This window comes from Cynoglossus semilaevis, chromosome 1 (assembly GCF_000523025.1).
Source record: "Cynoglossus semilaevis isolate Cse_v1.0 chromosome 1, Cse_v1.0, whole genome shotgun sequence".
Lineage (NCBI taxonomy): Eukaryota > Metazoa > Chordata > Actinopteri > Pleuronectiformes > Cynoglossidae > Cynoglossus > Cynoglossus semilaevis.
The window spans coordinates 6000915-6017812 of record NC_024307.1 but is presented as its reverse complement, the minus strand read 5'-3'; the positions used below and the strand labels follow the sequence as shown (position 1 = coordinate 6017812).

Sequence of the window (16898 nt, the reverse complement as noted above, 5' to 3'; positions counted from 1 at the left end):
GCCTACCAGCTAAACACCAGGGGAGGCTTTCCTGAAAAGCTGAGCGATGAAAGCCCTGATACAGACTTCCCTACATCATGGGACGAGACACAGCAGCGTGTGGAGAGCTGTGGAACGCACTCCTACATCGAGGAGACCGGTTGTCTGCAGAACACACGTTCAGCAGCTTCATTTTTCAACAAGCTTGATCGACTGAGTCTGCACTCGGGCCCGGCAAGGACACGGGTCAACGCGCGTATCCATCCACCAGCTCCTAGTTTGTGTTTGCACTCCAGCGAAACTCAGGAAAAGCCTGCTCTTCCCCTTTCATGCACTCGTGTCAGTCAAGCTCTTGACGTCATGTCGGAGCTCCAGACAAAGAAAACTGCGGTGGGACTGATGGAGTGCAGCTCCCAGTTTGAACAGGCTTGGAAAGCTGCAGATCCAGCTCAGAACTGTGGGAAAATAAACCCCTATGCACTTACTGACAGTAAGTTAGAAAACATATTGGAACAAGCGTCACCTCACACAAATCAGACCTCATTTCTAAAAGCAGGGCCCGCAAACAATGACCATAACCATTTAAGTTCATCCCCTGCCATTTTGCATCTTCCTCTCCATTGCCAAACTCAGATCCGTGGCAGAGCATCATGGGATACCAATGGCTGTAACCAGGGATCTGTTTTTATCAGCAACTCTGCGGACATAGCTACAGACCCATTTCATGACAACAGCAGTCCCACCTCAGACGAAAGAAACGGTATCGTAGTGATCAGAAGCACGGACAGATCGGTGTTTTCTGAACACTCCTCAGAAACTCCATGGTCCTGTTCTACATCACTCCAACACAGCACGGAAGAAACACGGGGTATTTCATCAGGACGGCCTCTGCCGCTGTCAGGGCTGAACTTCAAACAGGAGACAAGTCTCTGTGAGGTAGAAAGTATGGAAGACGCCTGTGAGCTGCTGAGTCATACAGAGAAGCTGACTTCTGCTAAAGAGAGATCATTAGTTGGCTGGTTTAATCCTCCTGGTAATCCACCAATGAGAACAGAAGACAAAGACGCTTCCTTCAAACCAGTCAAATCAGAGGGTGATGATCAGATTATTGAAGTGGACGGCTGGTGTCATCTACCTCGAATCCCGCAGAAGGCGATGCAGCCTAAAGTTCAGGCCATGAAGACCTGCTGGGGCCTTCCAGAGGCAGAAGTTTGTGTTTGGGGGGCACAGATTCTCCTGGCCCTGGAAAGTCTGCATCAGCAAGGAATCCTCTGCCGGGATCTGAATCCAAGAAATGTTCTGCTCACCAACAATGGTACGAAATAACTTTAAATGATTCTATAAGGAAAAGTGTTCTATACTCCTTTTCCTTAAAGGCTTTGTTTCTGTTTCCAGGAAAGGTCTTCTTGACATTTTTTGGCCAATGGAGTGAGGTTCAGTCAGAGATTAGCTCCAAAGCCATGGAACAGATGTACTGTGCACCAGGTAAAATGAATGTCAACCAGATTCTTGGTGCCACATGCCCCCTAGTGGCAAAATGTAGTCTGTAGCTTCTTTACTCTGATACATGAAATAAGTCACTCAGTTATTTCCACCGAAACCTTTTTAAAAATATTCTCAATCCTAGGTATTTTACTTAAATAAAAATTCTGGTTCAGCCATGCTGACCATACAATCTACATAGAATCGTTTCATACACCTTCACTACCAAAATAAGAATTTGACGTTAATATCATTTTTGTGATACAACCATCCATTAATATGTACAGGTTTCTAGTGAACTGTTTTTCTTTTGGACAGAAATTGGTGGTGTTTCCAGGGCCACAGAGGCCTGTGATTGGTGGAGTCTTGGAGCCCTGCTCTTTGAACTTCTAACAGGAATGGTAAGAGGGGAAACGTATCACGTGTGTTGTCCTGTGAAACCATTCGTTCCCTGGAGTTGTCTCACATTATTTCTGATGCTGAATTGTTTTAAAACTCACTCTCCATCTCCAGCCACTGTGGCAGCTCCACCCAGCAGGCATCCACTCTCACACCCAGCTGCTCATCCCTGACCACCTGAGCACCGCAGCTGCATCTCTGCTCACTGAGGTTAGCTTCAACCACTGCAGGAGTTTGTAGTTATTTCTGTTTGATAACTCACATATTTTCTCTCTCTCTCTCACACACACACACACACACACATCTGGAATACTTGGAAACATCACTTAGTTTGTATTCTAATAAAAAGTCAGTATTTTGTTTTCTGACATGACGCTTTCACAAGTCACTGTTTAAATTAGAGACTTGATGAAAAGCAGTAGCTTCCAAACTTTTTGCAACACATGCCAACTATGAAAATATTTCACTTTTGGAATATCACCTGTATGACCAACATTAGAACACAGCTACACACCTACTCGGTTAGCTAACACCAGTTCACGATGAATGTATTCCTGTTAAGTTTAATATAACCTCAACAAGCCAAATATATCGTACATGATGTGAAACTGCACACACAAGCATCAAGTAATCACTCGCCCAGCTTAATTCGACATGACAATCAAATTCCCCGCATAACATTTGAAGGAGCCCAAGGACCACCAATGGCACACTTACCACAGCTAGAGAACTAATGTTCTTAAGGATAAATATACGTTTTGACAGTAATTTAGAAGTTAAAATCTACTTAGATTTATCTACTTTGAGTAACGTTGGTATTTGTGCTAAGGCTAAATCAAAAGCTAGGGTTTTTCGCGGGCTTTTCCAAGAAATATGTTTTATGTTATTTTCAATTTTTAAGCTTATTATATTTATATTTTATTAAATTTTTTTTTTTAAACGTGTTCAATTGTTTAGGTATGTTACATAAGACATGTAAGACAATGCTGTGTATAAAGAACTTGGAGAACGCTTACTTTTGGCTCCTTCCTTCCTTTATCCCCGTTCGGTTTGGTCTCATTTGACTTCTTTGTCCTCCAGTTGCTTCAGTTCGATGCTGGCTATCGTCTGGGCTCTGGTGGTGGAGGCGTGAGCGACATTAAGTGCCATCCCTTCTTCAGCAGCATCTCCTGGAAAGCTCTGAGCTGCTAGCAACGGACTGTCGATTCACCTTTAACCTGAAAAGGTCCCACAGGAACATTCATCTCCTGCGCATCAGCGCCCTCAAATGGCCAAAGCGGATATCGCCATATTCCTCCTTCTATTCTGAATTGAGTGATGATCGAAAAATATCATCATACGAATGAAAATAAATACAGGAACATTAACAGAAACATTTTCCCGTCTTACAAATATTACAGTTTTTTAAATGTTTTTTTCCGAAGTCCTAAAAAACGATTTTCAGTCAGTTTTATAATTCTTCATCCTTTAAAATTTTAATCACACTATGCATGATAACAGAAAAGTCCTACATTTTAATTTTGACAATTACAAAAGTTTGGAGTGTATGCCCACAATTATTGTAATTAAACAAGTACATGAGAGAAGTGATTACTTTATTTATTTATTTATTTTTTTGTACTGTACCTGACATTTTATTTCAGTTTGTCTTCCAAACAGAAGGTCAAAGGTTCAATTTCAGACTCCATTAGTCCAGACACTTTATTTTGCTCCTAATAGACGTGCAGCATTAGTGAACAGACATTAATGCCCGAGTTGTATTGAGTGCTAAGGGTTGTGTCGTGAGGCCGACCCTAAGCCTATTTAAACTCTGAGGTGATTCAATGAAAACTTTTTTCCCCACAGTCGGTGTAAATTACAACATGTTTTGACGTATATTAGAGCACGGATAAGGGGAAATTATTGAATAAATTGCTGTTAACATGTTACTTTGACCTAATTAAACCCATTTTTTAAAAATTACCATGACAACCTTTAATAAAAAAGATCAAAGGAAAAGTTAGAGTTGAGAATTGCAGTTTTTATTGATTAAAACTTTTCTTAAATATTCTTTCTTACACAGCATTTAGACATTTTTTTCCCGCTTATGACAGAAATTCTGATGACAATTTCATTACTTTAGACACAAGTGTTTCTTGGTTTGCAGCCCAATACGTGCTCATTGTTCTTCTCTCAACCAAAAATAATGAAATGATACCAAGCAGCTTGGACTATAATTGCCATTGTAGTTGTATGTAGAAAACGACACATGGCAAACATCAGTTATACATATCATAGGTGTGTATTTTTTGATCTAGACACCAACACCACCACCACAGAAACCCCCAGACCCAGAAACTGCTCCTCAACAGCACTGATACTCTAACTCACTGCCAGTCTGACCAAATGTCCGTTTTTAAAACCCAAACTGTTCTCCACAAAATCCCTTTTTTTTCTCTAGTGTGCAGTACAAAAAAACATCATCTGCAGTTACGGTAGTGTTCACTGGGTGAATGAAGACACTGCTGTACGACGGCGGGTCTGGTCGGGTCTGGAGTTGAGGAGGGTTTACATGTCCAGCAGTAAGACCCTGGGGTCTTCAATCACTGACTTGATCTTCCGCAGGAAAGTGACGGCCTCTCTCCCATCAATCAGACGATGGTCGTACGTCAGAGCGACGTACATCATGGGGCGGACCTCCACCTGAACAAGAGGGGAAAAAAAAACACATTAGTGTTGCTCCTGGGGTGAATAAAGATGATGAGGATGAAAAAGATGGTGAAGATGAAGAGGAAGGAGCAGATGATGATGATGGAAAAAGTGAAAAAGATTTTTAACAATTTTATTCTCATTGCACATATACAGACAATGTTGTTGTCTGAAAATGGAATCGGTGCTTGTTCAAAACACCACAGCTGACCAAGATGAGATTTAAATCTAGGTCACGTGTCAAACACAAGGCTCAGGGGCCAAACGCAGCCCACCAAGTCGTTTTGTCTGGCCTGGGGGAGCTCAAAAGGCATTTCATAAAGTCCATGCAGCTGAGTTTCTTAACCTGATAATTTATTTTTTTTAATACACAATATTTGTAACTTGAATAAATAATAATACATTGCAGGGGGAACTGTATGGCTAATTGACCCCTACCTGCTGAAAATGAGTATGACCTCCCTGATCTAGGTCCTCTGATCACTAACCTGTTTCCACCGCCACATTTAACAATATTTGTCCTTAAAAATTAATGTTACTTTAAAAAAAAAAAAAAAAATACAATCAAGCACAGTGCAGAGACACGTGATGTGAGTGTAAGTGAGAATGTGACTTTGTGAAGGAGGAACATTGATGTTGTTCTAAACGTATATACAGCGAGACAAAAACCTTCATCTGGAGGTTTTTGTACCGGTGGTAAACACTGACAGAACCAACCTTGCCACCGATTGCCACAGGCTTGTCAAAGATGCCGTGCATGCCCAAAATGGCAGACTGAGGTGGGTTGATGATGGGCGTCCCGAACAGGGAGCCAAACACGCCGCCGTTGCTGATGGTGAAAGTTCCTCCGTCCATGTCCTCCACTGCCAGCTCATTTTTACGAGCCTACCAGAGACACACACATTTACAGTTACCACTGAAACTAACCACTTTAGTAGAAATGGACAAAGCGAGGGAGAGCAACAAGAACGTGAGAATTGTTTTAATTTATTTTTTTCACCTTTTCGCCCAGTGCATTGATGGCTTTCTCAATGTCTGCAAAATTCATTCCCTCCACGCTTCGGATTACAGGAACCACCAGACCCTGAGAGAGTGAGAAGTCACATGGGTGAATTTTCCAGCCCTTCACATTAGAGGCGAGTGGGCTGCAGAGCACTAACACCGTGTTTAACCACCTAATCCACTTGGCTCACCTTTGGTGTGGCCACAGCCACACTGATGTCCACGTAGTCCCTGTACACAATCTCTTTGGTCGTGTCATCGATGACTGGAACACACAGGTTTGAATGTTTAACCAGTTGACTTTTTTTTTTTTTCAAATCTGAAGCAAACTTTCTGTCTGGTGTAAGGAAGTGAGAACCTCAAACCGACTGCCAGTGTGAGATGTTTTTTTTGTTTTTTTGTTTTTTTTTTTGAAACCCACACAGACCACCTTTGCTACATTGAATAGATCAGTCCTGCTTAAAGGAACTAAAAACAACACAGCATTAGTTTGAGGTTGAGCAGAAGACAAGACCCTCACACGCACCACAAAGCTGCTGTAAAACTATATCCTAAAGTGCTGAGAAAATGTACTGCAGTTAGATGCGTACCAGCGTTGACAGCGGGCTGGTCAGCCAGAGCGTAGGCAGCGGCCTTCACAAACGCAGACATGAAGCCCAGCTTTATGTTGTGTTTCTTCAGGAAGGCATCTTTGTACGACTGCCTCATCTCTGAGATGTTGCTGCAAAGAAGAGAAAAAAAAAATCACAGATGAACAAGGATGAGATATTGAGTATTTGGGTACAACTGACTGAGGAGAAGTGTCAGTACTGTACTTTGGCATTCAGAGATCCTGATTTTTTCTAGACAGACACCTTGAATGCCAGACACTCAAATAAAATGAAAAAATAAATAAATCACATTTTGTCTAACATTATTATGTTGTCATAATTATTCACAGGCCAGTTATTCATTCTCGGGCCAGACTGGACAGTTTGGCGGCCCAGATTTGGCCGGTGGGCCACCGGTAGGTAACCGCAGATCTACAGTAAAGAAAAAAACACTGACGTAAAAGGACCAGGAATATTATTATGTACATGCTCATCACCATTTGCGTTATGGCTCAATATGAAATATTTTAAGCAGGCTAAAAATAAGACTGTGTGTGTTTTAAATGATTAATTATGTATTGGATTAAAAAACCTGACTTTGTAAAAAAAAAAAAAATTCAAATTCATGGTTTTTAGAAAGTTACCTAATAGAAATGTTTATACCGATACTCCCTTGACCGTGACCAGGGTCACACAGCTTGCAGTATTTGTACATACTATCAATTATTTGTCCTTTTTGAATGAAAGCTGCTGAAACTGTCCTGCTAATCGTTTCACTATTGCTCATTTTTCTCCTGTATCTCTCTTTTTAATTGTTTGTTTTCCTGTCTCTAACCCTGTTGAAGCTCTAGGATTTCTCCGCTAACATAATTAGCCGCTCCCAAGACGCAGACTCTCCGAGAAAGGAGAGAAGAAGCGATAAAAATCTTCACTTTCTAGAGCCTGTAAATCTTATTGGGCTGTCATAAAAGCCCATATCGGTTGAGGCTGCTCCTGCACTCAGAGCGCAGGTCTCTGCGGGCCCCTGCAGATGCTCTGGCCTCCTGCCCTGACTAGCTCCTTCGGCTCCAGATGAGCCCTAGCCTGGGAAGTCTTCCTCCAGACCGTCAATGTCAATTCAATTAGGATACACAGAAAACCCTGAATAGCTGAAAGCCGACACCACACATTTGCGGGGAAAAGAAATCCTCAAAGTGTCCTCTTCAGCACAGGGGGCAAGTGCAGACAATAACATTTCCTTGTAAATTAATAAAACACGTTTTAAAAATTCTTATCTTCGTTTTAGATGGCATTACCACCAAATATTTACATTCCAGCATTTAAGAGGATATTGGGTTTCAAAAAGCCTTTCCTGTTGGATTAATTCCACTTCACTACAACTTGTGAAAGTATTGTTTCAGCTTCTGACGTAGACCTGCACGTGTAGCTACCGAATACGCTGCGGCTTCTGACGTAGATGTACTCACTGCACGTGTAGCTACCGAATACGCTGCCCTTCTACTGCATTTGAATACACATATATCTCAGTAGCACAACTGATTTGGTGTCTTACAGTGAAGACCTGTGTTTTGTTTTGTTTTTTTATTTCTTACCTCATGTCGACTTCATTGAATGTAGTCAACATGGCACAGGTGTTTTGGGCTTCCTTCAGTCTCTGGGCAATTCTTAGTCTCATGCGGTTCATCTTAACCTAAAACGTTAGAATGAGAACAGATTATATTAAATATTTTACTTAATTTATTTTTCCCATAATGGTTAGTCTTTTTTTTAAACGATGTTTTTTACCCTGCTCTCTGTCCTGGCACCTTTAGCTGCCCCCTCAGCCTGACCCACTGGTGCAGCAGGAGCGGCCGTGGGCTTGATGGCTGAAACTGTTAAAAAGAAAAAAAAACACATATGAAGAAGCAGTTAGCATTACTTGACACCAGCTAATCTAAACTGGTGGAGGTCACCGTTCACACGAACCTAAACAACGATTATCAGCTCAGGGTCCAAGGCACAGATGTCAAACATAAACAGATCTCACATGACACAGCCACAGTCTGTCTGATGAACAACTAACCAGGTTTGGTGTCCATAGCATGTGCTGGCACAGGTGGCACAGGGGGCATAGTGGTGGGAATGGGGCCCACTGCTGCAGCGGCAGGAGGTGGAGACGGAGCGGCAGAAGGTGGAGGTGGTGGAGGGGCTGCAGCGGCCGGGGCCTCAGCTTTTGGAGCACCAGCTGAGGACAAAGAAGTTGTTGTTGTTTTAAGGTATGTCTGTAACTGGCCTGAGACCATAACACATTTGTTTGGATGATATATTGTGCCACAGCATTGTCAACTTTTGTTTTGAGACTGAATTAACCACTGATGTCATGATAATAAATCAAAATATTGGAAATACACCCTTTCACATGCAATAAATTACCCATGTGTATTTTATACGATATTCAAATTTCCGATGGTACCTGAAACCCCCTCATTACAAGTTGGCATGCAATTAAATATAAATAAATAAATAAATAAATATATATATATAGCTTTTGCGTTGTTCTGTTTCTACTTTCGTTGTCGACCAAACACCTCCATCAGTGTTGGCGTTCTGGATAAAGGTTCTGCATTTTAAGGTGCAGTATTTTTTCCCCAGCTGGGAAACTGGTTGAGGTGGTTATGTTTTAGTGGGTGTGCAAGTTTGTTGCCCCCACCCCCCAAAAAGTGGGTGACTGACAAGAAGGTTCACTCTGCTCATTCTGCTATGGAACCAACAGATCCCTCTTGAGTGAACCCTCTTGTCATCCAGTCTGTTTGGAGGAAACAGACGAGGAAAACAACCACGCACGGAAATATATCAAAGACCGCAAAATAATCAACTTAATATTCAGTTATCCTGTGATTGATGGACTGACTGATTATAATCCCAGGCCTGGTCTGTAATGTAACTTAGACTTTAAAGTATAATTAAATTTTCAGTGGAAGTCAAGTGTAACTGACCTCCTTTTCTCAGCTTGAACAGAGGAGTTCCTCCTTCCACTTTGCCTCCATCAGGGATCAAAAGCTCCTCAATCACCCCAGCAGCGGGAGAGGGAACCTGGACTGAGGTCTAACCACAGCAACCACAATAGAGTGGAAGTAGTCAGTACAAATCAGTTAGTGCATTTTCATAAAGTTTCACAAAAAAGAAAAACAATCATAAATTCAAATCACAGTCAACAGTCAGAATCACAGGTGTTTCACTGCCAAATAAGTCTTTTAAACAGCCCACCAATTAATTATAATGCTATTAAATAATCCCGTTTGACATTTGTTATTTTGTACATAACATCACCAGCCCCCTGTACATAACAACTGACATAAAACAATTATTTTTATTCCCTTAAAACTAACTAAACCAATAAGACAGGGGTTGGCTCTGAGCTCATCCATTTCTCACAACAACATCCAGTGATGTGTGTAACTAAGTACACACCATTTTCAAAACATCTCTTTCTGAAAGACTCCAGTCTTGACTTCAGACTTCAATCACTGAACAGATAGTGGTTTGACATTTTAGCACAGCAGAAAAAAAAAAAAAAACTATTAAAGCGTGAAAGAAAACCAACTGGTTGATCAGGGCAGACAAAGACGGTTTATGACATTTTTAATGCCAACGCCATGAGGGAAAAAAAAACAAACAAAACAAAACCATCCATCAGTCACACACTGTGGAAGCTTTTATGCTAAAAAAATACAATGTATTTGCCCTTAACTCAAAATTCAATATTTTATATATATGTGGAAGCATATCATCATTTTTACCTTGTCTGTCTCGATCTCACACACCAACTCATCCTCTGAGACCGTGTCTCCAACAGCTGTGGGAGCAGAAAGCTGTCTTAGAATCACAGCAATCAGTTGTTGAACATAAACTGGTTTGCTGTCATGGTTGAGCCGCGTTACCTTTCTCCCACCTCACGTCCCCTTCTGTGACAGACTCTGCAAACGCAGGCGCCTTGACTGTGACGACTTCATCTCCTGGTGAGCAAAGACAAGGTACAAAAAATAAAACACTCTCTCATACTTATATTTTACAATTTATGTATCCAAGTCTTAACAAGTTAAAACTTACTGTAGGCAACAGATGTCCTGAAGTACTGGATTTGGAAGATGCTGGAACGGGGTTCAGATTTTCTGCACAGGTAAAAAATAATACGGACAAAATAAATAATAAATATACCATATTTGGTTTGTATAGAAGGTATAATGTATGTATGTACAAAACAATTTTAGGCGGATCTTTAAATTGCTGCTAAGACTGTAATATTGCACAACTTCCCTTCATACTTGTTTGAATGTCAAAATGAAACCTGTAAGACTTTCTTGAACGTAACTCTAGCGAGTTATTTTGGTTAAAAGACCCAAAGAGAAACAAGCGCAGCACTGAAATGCAGTTCAAGTTTCAACCCGGCTCAAACTTTTGTCAGCTGTTCGTTAGCTCTGGTACTAGTTGACAGTGGCATTTACTCGTCCTAGTAACACACACATGACGACTACTGGTTTTACCTAAAAAAATATGTTGATCTCTACACTAAACTATTGACAGTGGTTAATATAACAAATCATTAAGTTAAGCACAATACTGCAGTCAAATTGTTATTTTTGATAGTCATACCACCATCTGACGACCAAAAGCGATCAAATTCTTATTTTTGATCATACCACCATCTGACGACCAAAAGCGAGTATAGAGGTGGATAAAAATTCAGAGTCGCTGGCAAAAAGTTATTTCTGATAAAGCTCTAGTTATTTGCATACTTACACAGTGATGGAGGGGCTGGCAGACAGCGCTATTGATGGGAAAACAGAAGAATACATTTAGGTTTATTTCTGTAAAGTGATTTTACCAAAGCCAACACATCAATGTAACTGCTGTACCTGCTGTGGCCCGACGAGCTAACACATTATTGCCCTGTGAAAAAGACACAGATTGGTATTTTGAATATGCAAAGACATTCCATGACCATTGCAGAATGTCAGCTACAGTATTAATGAGGAACTACTAGTTCTGGAAAAACTAACAGCCGACTGTTGGAGACACATTTGTAACTGTCTTCAATCGACAAAAGATCAGATCAGTCAGTCAAGTCGATCAAAGGTCAGATTCAAACGTTAGACCCTGACCTTTGACATATTCGATAACACTGTTTATCAAATATTTGACACGGCAATCATAGTAGCTGATATAATAATAATAATAAACATTAATCTGCTACTGAACACCTATGTAAATAATGATGCAGTAGCAGGAATCACGTTTAATAATATAATAGTGACAGACATGTTAACTCTTTCATTTGGAAAACTTTTCATTACTACTATATTACTATAGCCATTTATTTTACACGACTAGCTTTATATCCTATGTACATTAATGTAAATAATTCATATAAACAATCAAGAATATTACGGTGTATTTTATCTTAAATACCACGGCGTGACCTCGGTATGACAGCACCACACACCTAGCTTAGCATGGCTAGCATGTTCTGAGTGATAACCTAAACATTGATTAACTTTACAACTTAGTCGGACAAGTGACATTTCAGCCTTGAACACAGCTTATGTATACGTGTTTGGAAAAAGACACAATGTCTTCACTTGTAGTTTTTAAACGTGAATATTAGCTGCTGCAAAGTGTCAAACCCGAGTGTCCCACTGTCCTTGGCTTCTGGGTGTTACGGCCTGACCGCGGCCTACCAATGCTAATGCTAACCCTGACAGCGCCGTTGCTGCTTCGCTCCCTGTTACAGACAAACACAGAGGAGTTTCGCCGCAGCAGGTCTGATCCCTACCTGGCGAAGGGCAGAGAGGGAGCGGCTGAAATTCCTGGTGAAACACCGGGAATGGGACAACATGATGGCTGTGTGACAGCAGCCAGTCCGCGGAAGCGAAACTCCGGTCAAGACAGACAGGATAGAGCAGCAGCCAGGACGCGGCGTGGAACAAACCAAGTCGTCCTCAGTGGAGGGGGGAGAAGAGGCGGAGGGGAATCGTTAATATGGTTTCTTCCTCTGAATGACAGAAAAAAATAAAAATTACAGCACGTGTAAAGTTTAGGGGGGCCTACCTCACTGATTAATTTCTGTTAAATGCTACACAGAATAGAATAGAATTCCAAAGGTTGCTTTTAACTGGCCAAAAAAATGAGTTGAAACAGTGGTACAGGTCGGAGAAGAGAAGCTAAATGGCCAGTTAATAGAATAGAACAGAACAGAATAGAATTCAGTTAATAGAACAGAATAGAATAGAATAGAATAGGAAGTTACAACACATATACACAAGGATATTGTATATCATAACTTAATATTACAAATGATTTGCAATATAACTGATTTAACTTACAGTCAAGGTATTTAGTCAATAATATTTTCAAATATAAATGCACATACATGTGTACATACAGTATATTACATTACATTGCATTACAATACATTTAGCAGATATTTATATATATATTATATTTATATTTAAATACATATAAATATGTTTTTAAATATATTTATATTTATTTAGTATATAGTATCTGTGTGGACTATCTAGGGCATTGCTTCCCAAAGACTGGGTTGCGATCCTCAGGTGGGTCGCAAGAGTTGTTTTTTGTTTTGTTTTTTTGGTCGTCTTACATCATGATTTCCAGGAGTTTACGAATAATGTCTATTGACTTGGGTCGCAAAGGTTTGTGACTTTTAAAATATGGGTCCCCAGAGAAAAAGTTTAGGAAACACTGGGCTAGTGTAACAATTTTTTTTAAAAAGAGCTTATAATTATGACTTTTTTTGTAATATCCCATTTTTGTACGGTTGTATGTACAAGAAGATAGGATGAGTTTCTAAAATAAATTTCTAAAACAATTTAAAACGCTGAGGTAACTCTATAAACCCTGTTATTATATTTAAAATTAATTATTGGTGCTATTTTTGTTTAACTTTTTATTTTATTTTTTTATATTTGTCAATTCATTATTTTGACCCCATAATAACGGGGCTACGTTTATGTATAGATATATCAATATAGCATTCTTACACTCTCTCTCTCTCTCTCCCCCTCCCCCCCCTCCCCCCCTCTCTCACTCACCACACTTTCCTCCTGACATTTTTGCGGCTGCTGATGAGACCATTACCATGTTGTGCTTTTCTCACAAGGCCACGCCCCAGAAGCTGTAACACATCAGTGTGTTCTGCACCCGGACTCCCGAACTGTGTCAGTGCGCAGGCCAACCGTCATCCACCCGCTCGTCCAGCTCACACCCTCGTACATCCGTCAGCTCCACAGAGCAACAGGTAAGTCTCCTCCACCCGCCGTGTGTCCCCCCTCTCTGGGCGGCTGCAGCCTGGACGGGACTCAGCCCTGCTGTCAGTCACACCGTGTTACTGCGGGTTCTCTTCACTCATTTATCAACTTTATAGCTTCACGCGTAACTTGCGTCTCTTTTTTTTTACTTTTATGTACTATTTATCAGGTTATAACCGCAGGCTGAAAGTGTTAGCGGGTCGTTGGTGAAGGACTCACTATTCAATTCCACGCTATTGTAATGTTTTCTTAATTTGTTGTGACTATAGAAAGAAAAATTCGGTTGGACAAAAAAATAGTTCCCTCGCCGCCGTTTGGACTAATTATTACGTTATTAACTTTTGTCTTCTTTTAATGAACAACACAACGTTAAGTGACTCAATAATTAATGACGCAAATACAAATAAACATCGTTATTTCCGGTCCAAAACTCATAAAACTATTTTCACAGGAAGTTTGTTCTTTGTGACACTGTATATGTAAAATAAGGGAGTTGAGAAGGAAGAACAAACAGGTAAATGTGTAGGACCGAATCTTAATGAAAAAAAAAAAAAAATAAAAGCTTAAAATATGTGCCCAGATGTTTGCGTTAATATAATGTCATTAAATATATATTGTAGAGCATTTTAAAATATTTTTGTTGTGTCGTTTTATGCTGTAAATATATTATATTTGCAGAGGGAATGATAATGTGTGAAGCCGTTTCTGGTGAATGGATTTAAATCAGCTGAAATGTCGGACTTACTTTCTTATTGATAATATTCTTTTTCATCTGAACGCCCAGATGAACGGCAGCGTACTCTTCGTTTTTGCCTCAGATCAGTGACTTATTTTTTTAAACAGACGAGAAAAGTGTAGATAATAATTCAGCACCTTTAATTTACAGCAGTGTGTTACAATATGATATAATGCAATTTGTTTTTATGCAGTCATTTTTATAAGTAAATTAATGTCGATTTTAAGTTTTTGGTAGAGTAGCATTTGATTTTTTCAAATAGTGATTTTTTTATAACAAGTTTTTTTTTTCTAAGTACATTATTCTAATCCAAAACTTCAGACAATGCTTATATTTCCTATATATGTACAATTATATGTACACTTATGGGCAGAAATGTACAATGCAAAGTTACCTCTAAAATGTTTTTTATGTTATTTTCTGTTTGTTATTTTTGAACTGTGTCCACTCGCTGGTCTTCACAGACGCTCCTCCGTGTCCAAGTGAAACTGCAGTGAGCATGAACCTCAGCCTCCCCGACCAGAACATGCACACCTCTGCCGAAGGCTGCAACGACGACGACAAGCCCGACCCCATGTTACCTTGCTTCCGCAGAAACGTGTACGACGAGCCCCTGTCCTCGTACTCCAACAGCTCCATTATCTCTCAGCTCCTTCGTAAGACGATCCAAAACAAGAGAGCCTTGGACGAAAGTCCGTTCTACCTTTCGGGCTCCGCTGCCGCCGACTCCGGTCAGGAGGACCGGAGCAGCGTCTCCTCCAAGGACAGCACCGTGGAGGCCACGTCCCCCGGAGCTCACGTGTCCACGGGAATCAACCCCGACGGTGAACATTCCGTGACTGACCACCTGCAGGCCAAGAGAGCCAGAGTGGAGAACATTATCAGGGTCATGGCTAATTCTCCAAACAGCAGGCAGCACGGAGAAGCTGAGAGGTCTGACGCTGAAGTGACCAGAGAGACCAGGGAGGTGTACAGGGAAAACAAGCGCAAACAGAGGCTGCCCCAGCACCAGGAGCACAGCGTCGGAGGACCAGTGATCAGAAGAGTCGGCGGCAGTCACAATGATGGCTGTAACAGCAAAGATGAGGAGTGTCACAAGTTGAAGGAGCAGCTCCACAGCATGCAGAGGCTGCTGCACCAGCTGCAGGAGAAGTTCCTTCAAGTTTACCATCGAGATGATGTCGAACGTGACGACAGAGATGAGATGGAAATCCACGGTGAGCGCGACAGCCTTTCAGAAACCGCTGGGTCGCGATTCGTAAGTGTGGGGAACGAACAAGCAAAGGACAAGGACCAAAGGAAGGAAGCGGTCCATCTTGTGAACCAAAGAGAAAACCAGAACCTTCAGGAGATGCTGAAGCAGGAGCTCTCCAGGGCGGTGAATGAGTGTGTGGACAGGGTGTTCCAGAAGGTTTCTTCCACGGGCGTGGACATGTCCCCGCAAGCACGCATGTGCTCATCTCCTGAGATGCAAATGAGTTCTGGTGCAGACAGGAAGATCCAGCAGGTCGGCATCACACCAGAACCGCCTGAGTCTGAGGAGTCCACTGTCAAACCCTGCTCTCTGGAGTACTACGAAAACTCTGCATCCCAAAGTCCTCAGGACCAGACCGAGGCGCTGTCACTCGTGGTCCGCAAGCCCCCGGTGACCCCCATAAGCACAATCACCTCCAGCGTGAAACGGCCCTATCCAATCCATCAGACTCCATTCCAGTTCAACTACAGCGCCCCTCTGCACGACAGTCACATCCTGGAGCATCTTCTCAAGTACGGCCCTCACGCCAGCTTCGGGGCTCTGTCCTGTCTGCCCCCGGCTATGGACAGTACCTCCTCAGACTCAGTGGACCTGCCCTGGGACACCATCGCCATGAGGACCAAGGTGACGCCGGGCCACCTGGGCCACCACTCCCGCAGTTCAGCACTGGGGGCAGTGTCCGTGGACAACCTGTGTCTGCCCCATGTCAAGATTGAATGTGGGGAGCTGCAGAGCATGGCTGAACGGAACCCCTACATGTCCCTCAATATATCCTTTTCCTCTGTGGTCCACTTTGTATTTAGACTGGACCATATGGGCCAGTGGTTGGAAAGTTAAAAGAAATGTAGAAATCAATATATATTTGTACTAGATCATTTGGCAAAAATACACATGTTCAACCACTGACTGTAGAACAGGTGCTGCATATGACCTAATGAGATGTCAAGTGGGCCGGACCAGTGCAATCATCACATAATTACCTATAAATAATAACCTATAGTCTCTTTTCCCCTTCGTTTTTATGCAAATAGGTGCATTACAGCAGTGTTTCCCAAACTTTTTTTTCTGGGGACCCATATTTTAAAAGTCACAAACCTTCGTGACCCAAGTCAATAAACATTATTTGTAAACTTTTGGGAAACAAGACCCAAAATTTCCCCTCTTGTGACCAACCTGAGGGTTGCGACCCAGTCTTTGGGAGACAATGCCTTAGATCAATCCTCAAACTGATGAAGTATAATTTTACAAAACATTTCCTGAACATGAAGTGTTTGTGTATTATTTTATTTTCAAAATTCATCAAGTGTGCCAGATTGAAACCCCAAGCGGGCCGCTTTTGGCCCACGGGCCGTATGTTTGACACCCCTGGTACAGAAAAAAGTCCCAAAATAACCCAGTTTGTATTTAAGGCAACTTCTGATTTAAATTATAATAAGATCATGTTTTGTACAGATGTC

At 41.5% G+C, this 16898-nt stretch overlaps 3 protein-coding genes across 3 annotated transcripts in view; 2 read left to right on the top strand and 1 right to left on the bottom strand.

The window, feature by feature from the left end:
• rps6kl1 (ribosomal protein S6 kinase-like 1) overlaps positions 1–3238 on the top strand; it is a 6596-nt gene extending 3358 nt beyond the window's left edge. The window contains exons 9-13 of the mRNA XM_025052501.1: positions 21–1294; positions 1375–1464; positions 1780–1862; positions 1975–2070; positions 2941–3238. Of these exons, the coding sequence (XP_024908269.1) occupies positions 21–1294; positions 1375–1464; positions 1780–1862; positions 1975–2070; positions 2941–3051 (1654 nt within the window). The 3' untranslated portion in view covers positions 3052–3238. The remainder of the gene's footprint in view (positions 1–20; positions 1295–1374; positions 1465–1779; positions 1863–1974; positions 2071–2940) is intronic.
• Positions 3239–3859: 621 nt separating this feature from the next.
• On the bottom strand, positions 3860–12155 carry dlst (dihydrolipoamide S-succinyltransferase). Its single transcript, XM_025052724.1, has 15 exons — positions 11953–12155; positions 11036–11069; positions 10920–10947; positions 10230–10291; positions 10061–10135; positions 9920–9975; positions 9116–9224; positions 8203–8364; positions 7926–8011; positions 7733–7830; positions 6141–6271; positions 5742–5815; positions 5549–5632; positions 5266–5433; positions 3860–4542 (listed from the first exon to the last, which is right to left on the bottom strand). The coding sequence occupies exons 1-15, from the start codon at positions 12013–12015 to the stop codon at positions 4408–4410; spliced, it is 1365 nt and encodes a 454-aa protein (XP_024908492.1). The 5' UTR covers positions 12016–12155; the 3' UTR covers positions 3860–4407.
• A 1948-nt stretch (positions 12156–14103) lies between these two features.
• Positions 14104–16898, top strand: part of prox2 (prospero homeobox 2) — an 11289-nt gene continuing 8494 nt past the window's right edge. Inside the window, exon 1 of the mRNA XM_017035217.2 lies at positions 14104–16209. Within this exon, the coding sequence (XP_016890706.1) occupies positions 14686–16209 (1524 nt within the window). The 5' untranslated portion in view covers positions 14104–14685. The remainder of the gene's footprint in view (positions 16210–16898) is intronic.

Excerpts from the sequence above, each read along its gene's own strand:
- dlst (XM_025052724.1), bottom strand. The coding sequence starts at position 12,015 with ATGTTGTCCCATTCCCGGTGTTTCACCAGGAATTTCAGCCGCTCCCTC. Across the intron at positions 8,012-8,202 it reads TGCTATGGACACCAAACCTG|TTTCAGCCATCAAGCCCACG; the intron begins GTTAGTTGTTCA and ends TCTTTTTAACAG. Across the intron at positions 5,633-5,741 it reads TGGCTGTGGCCACACCAAAG|GGTCTGGTGGTTCCTGTAAT; the intron begins GTGAGCCAAGTG and ends TCACTCTCTCAG.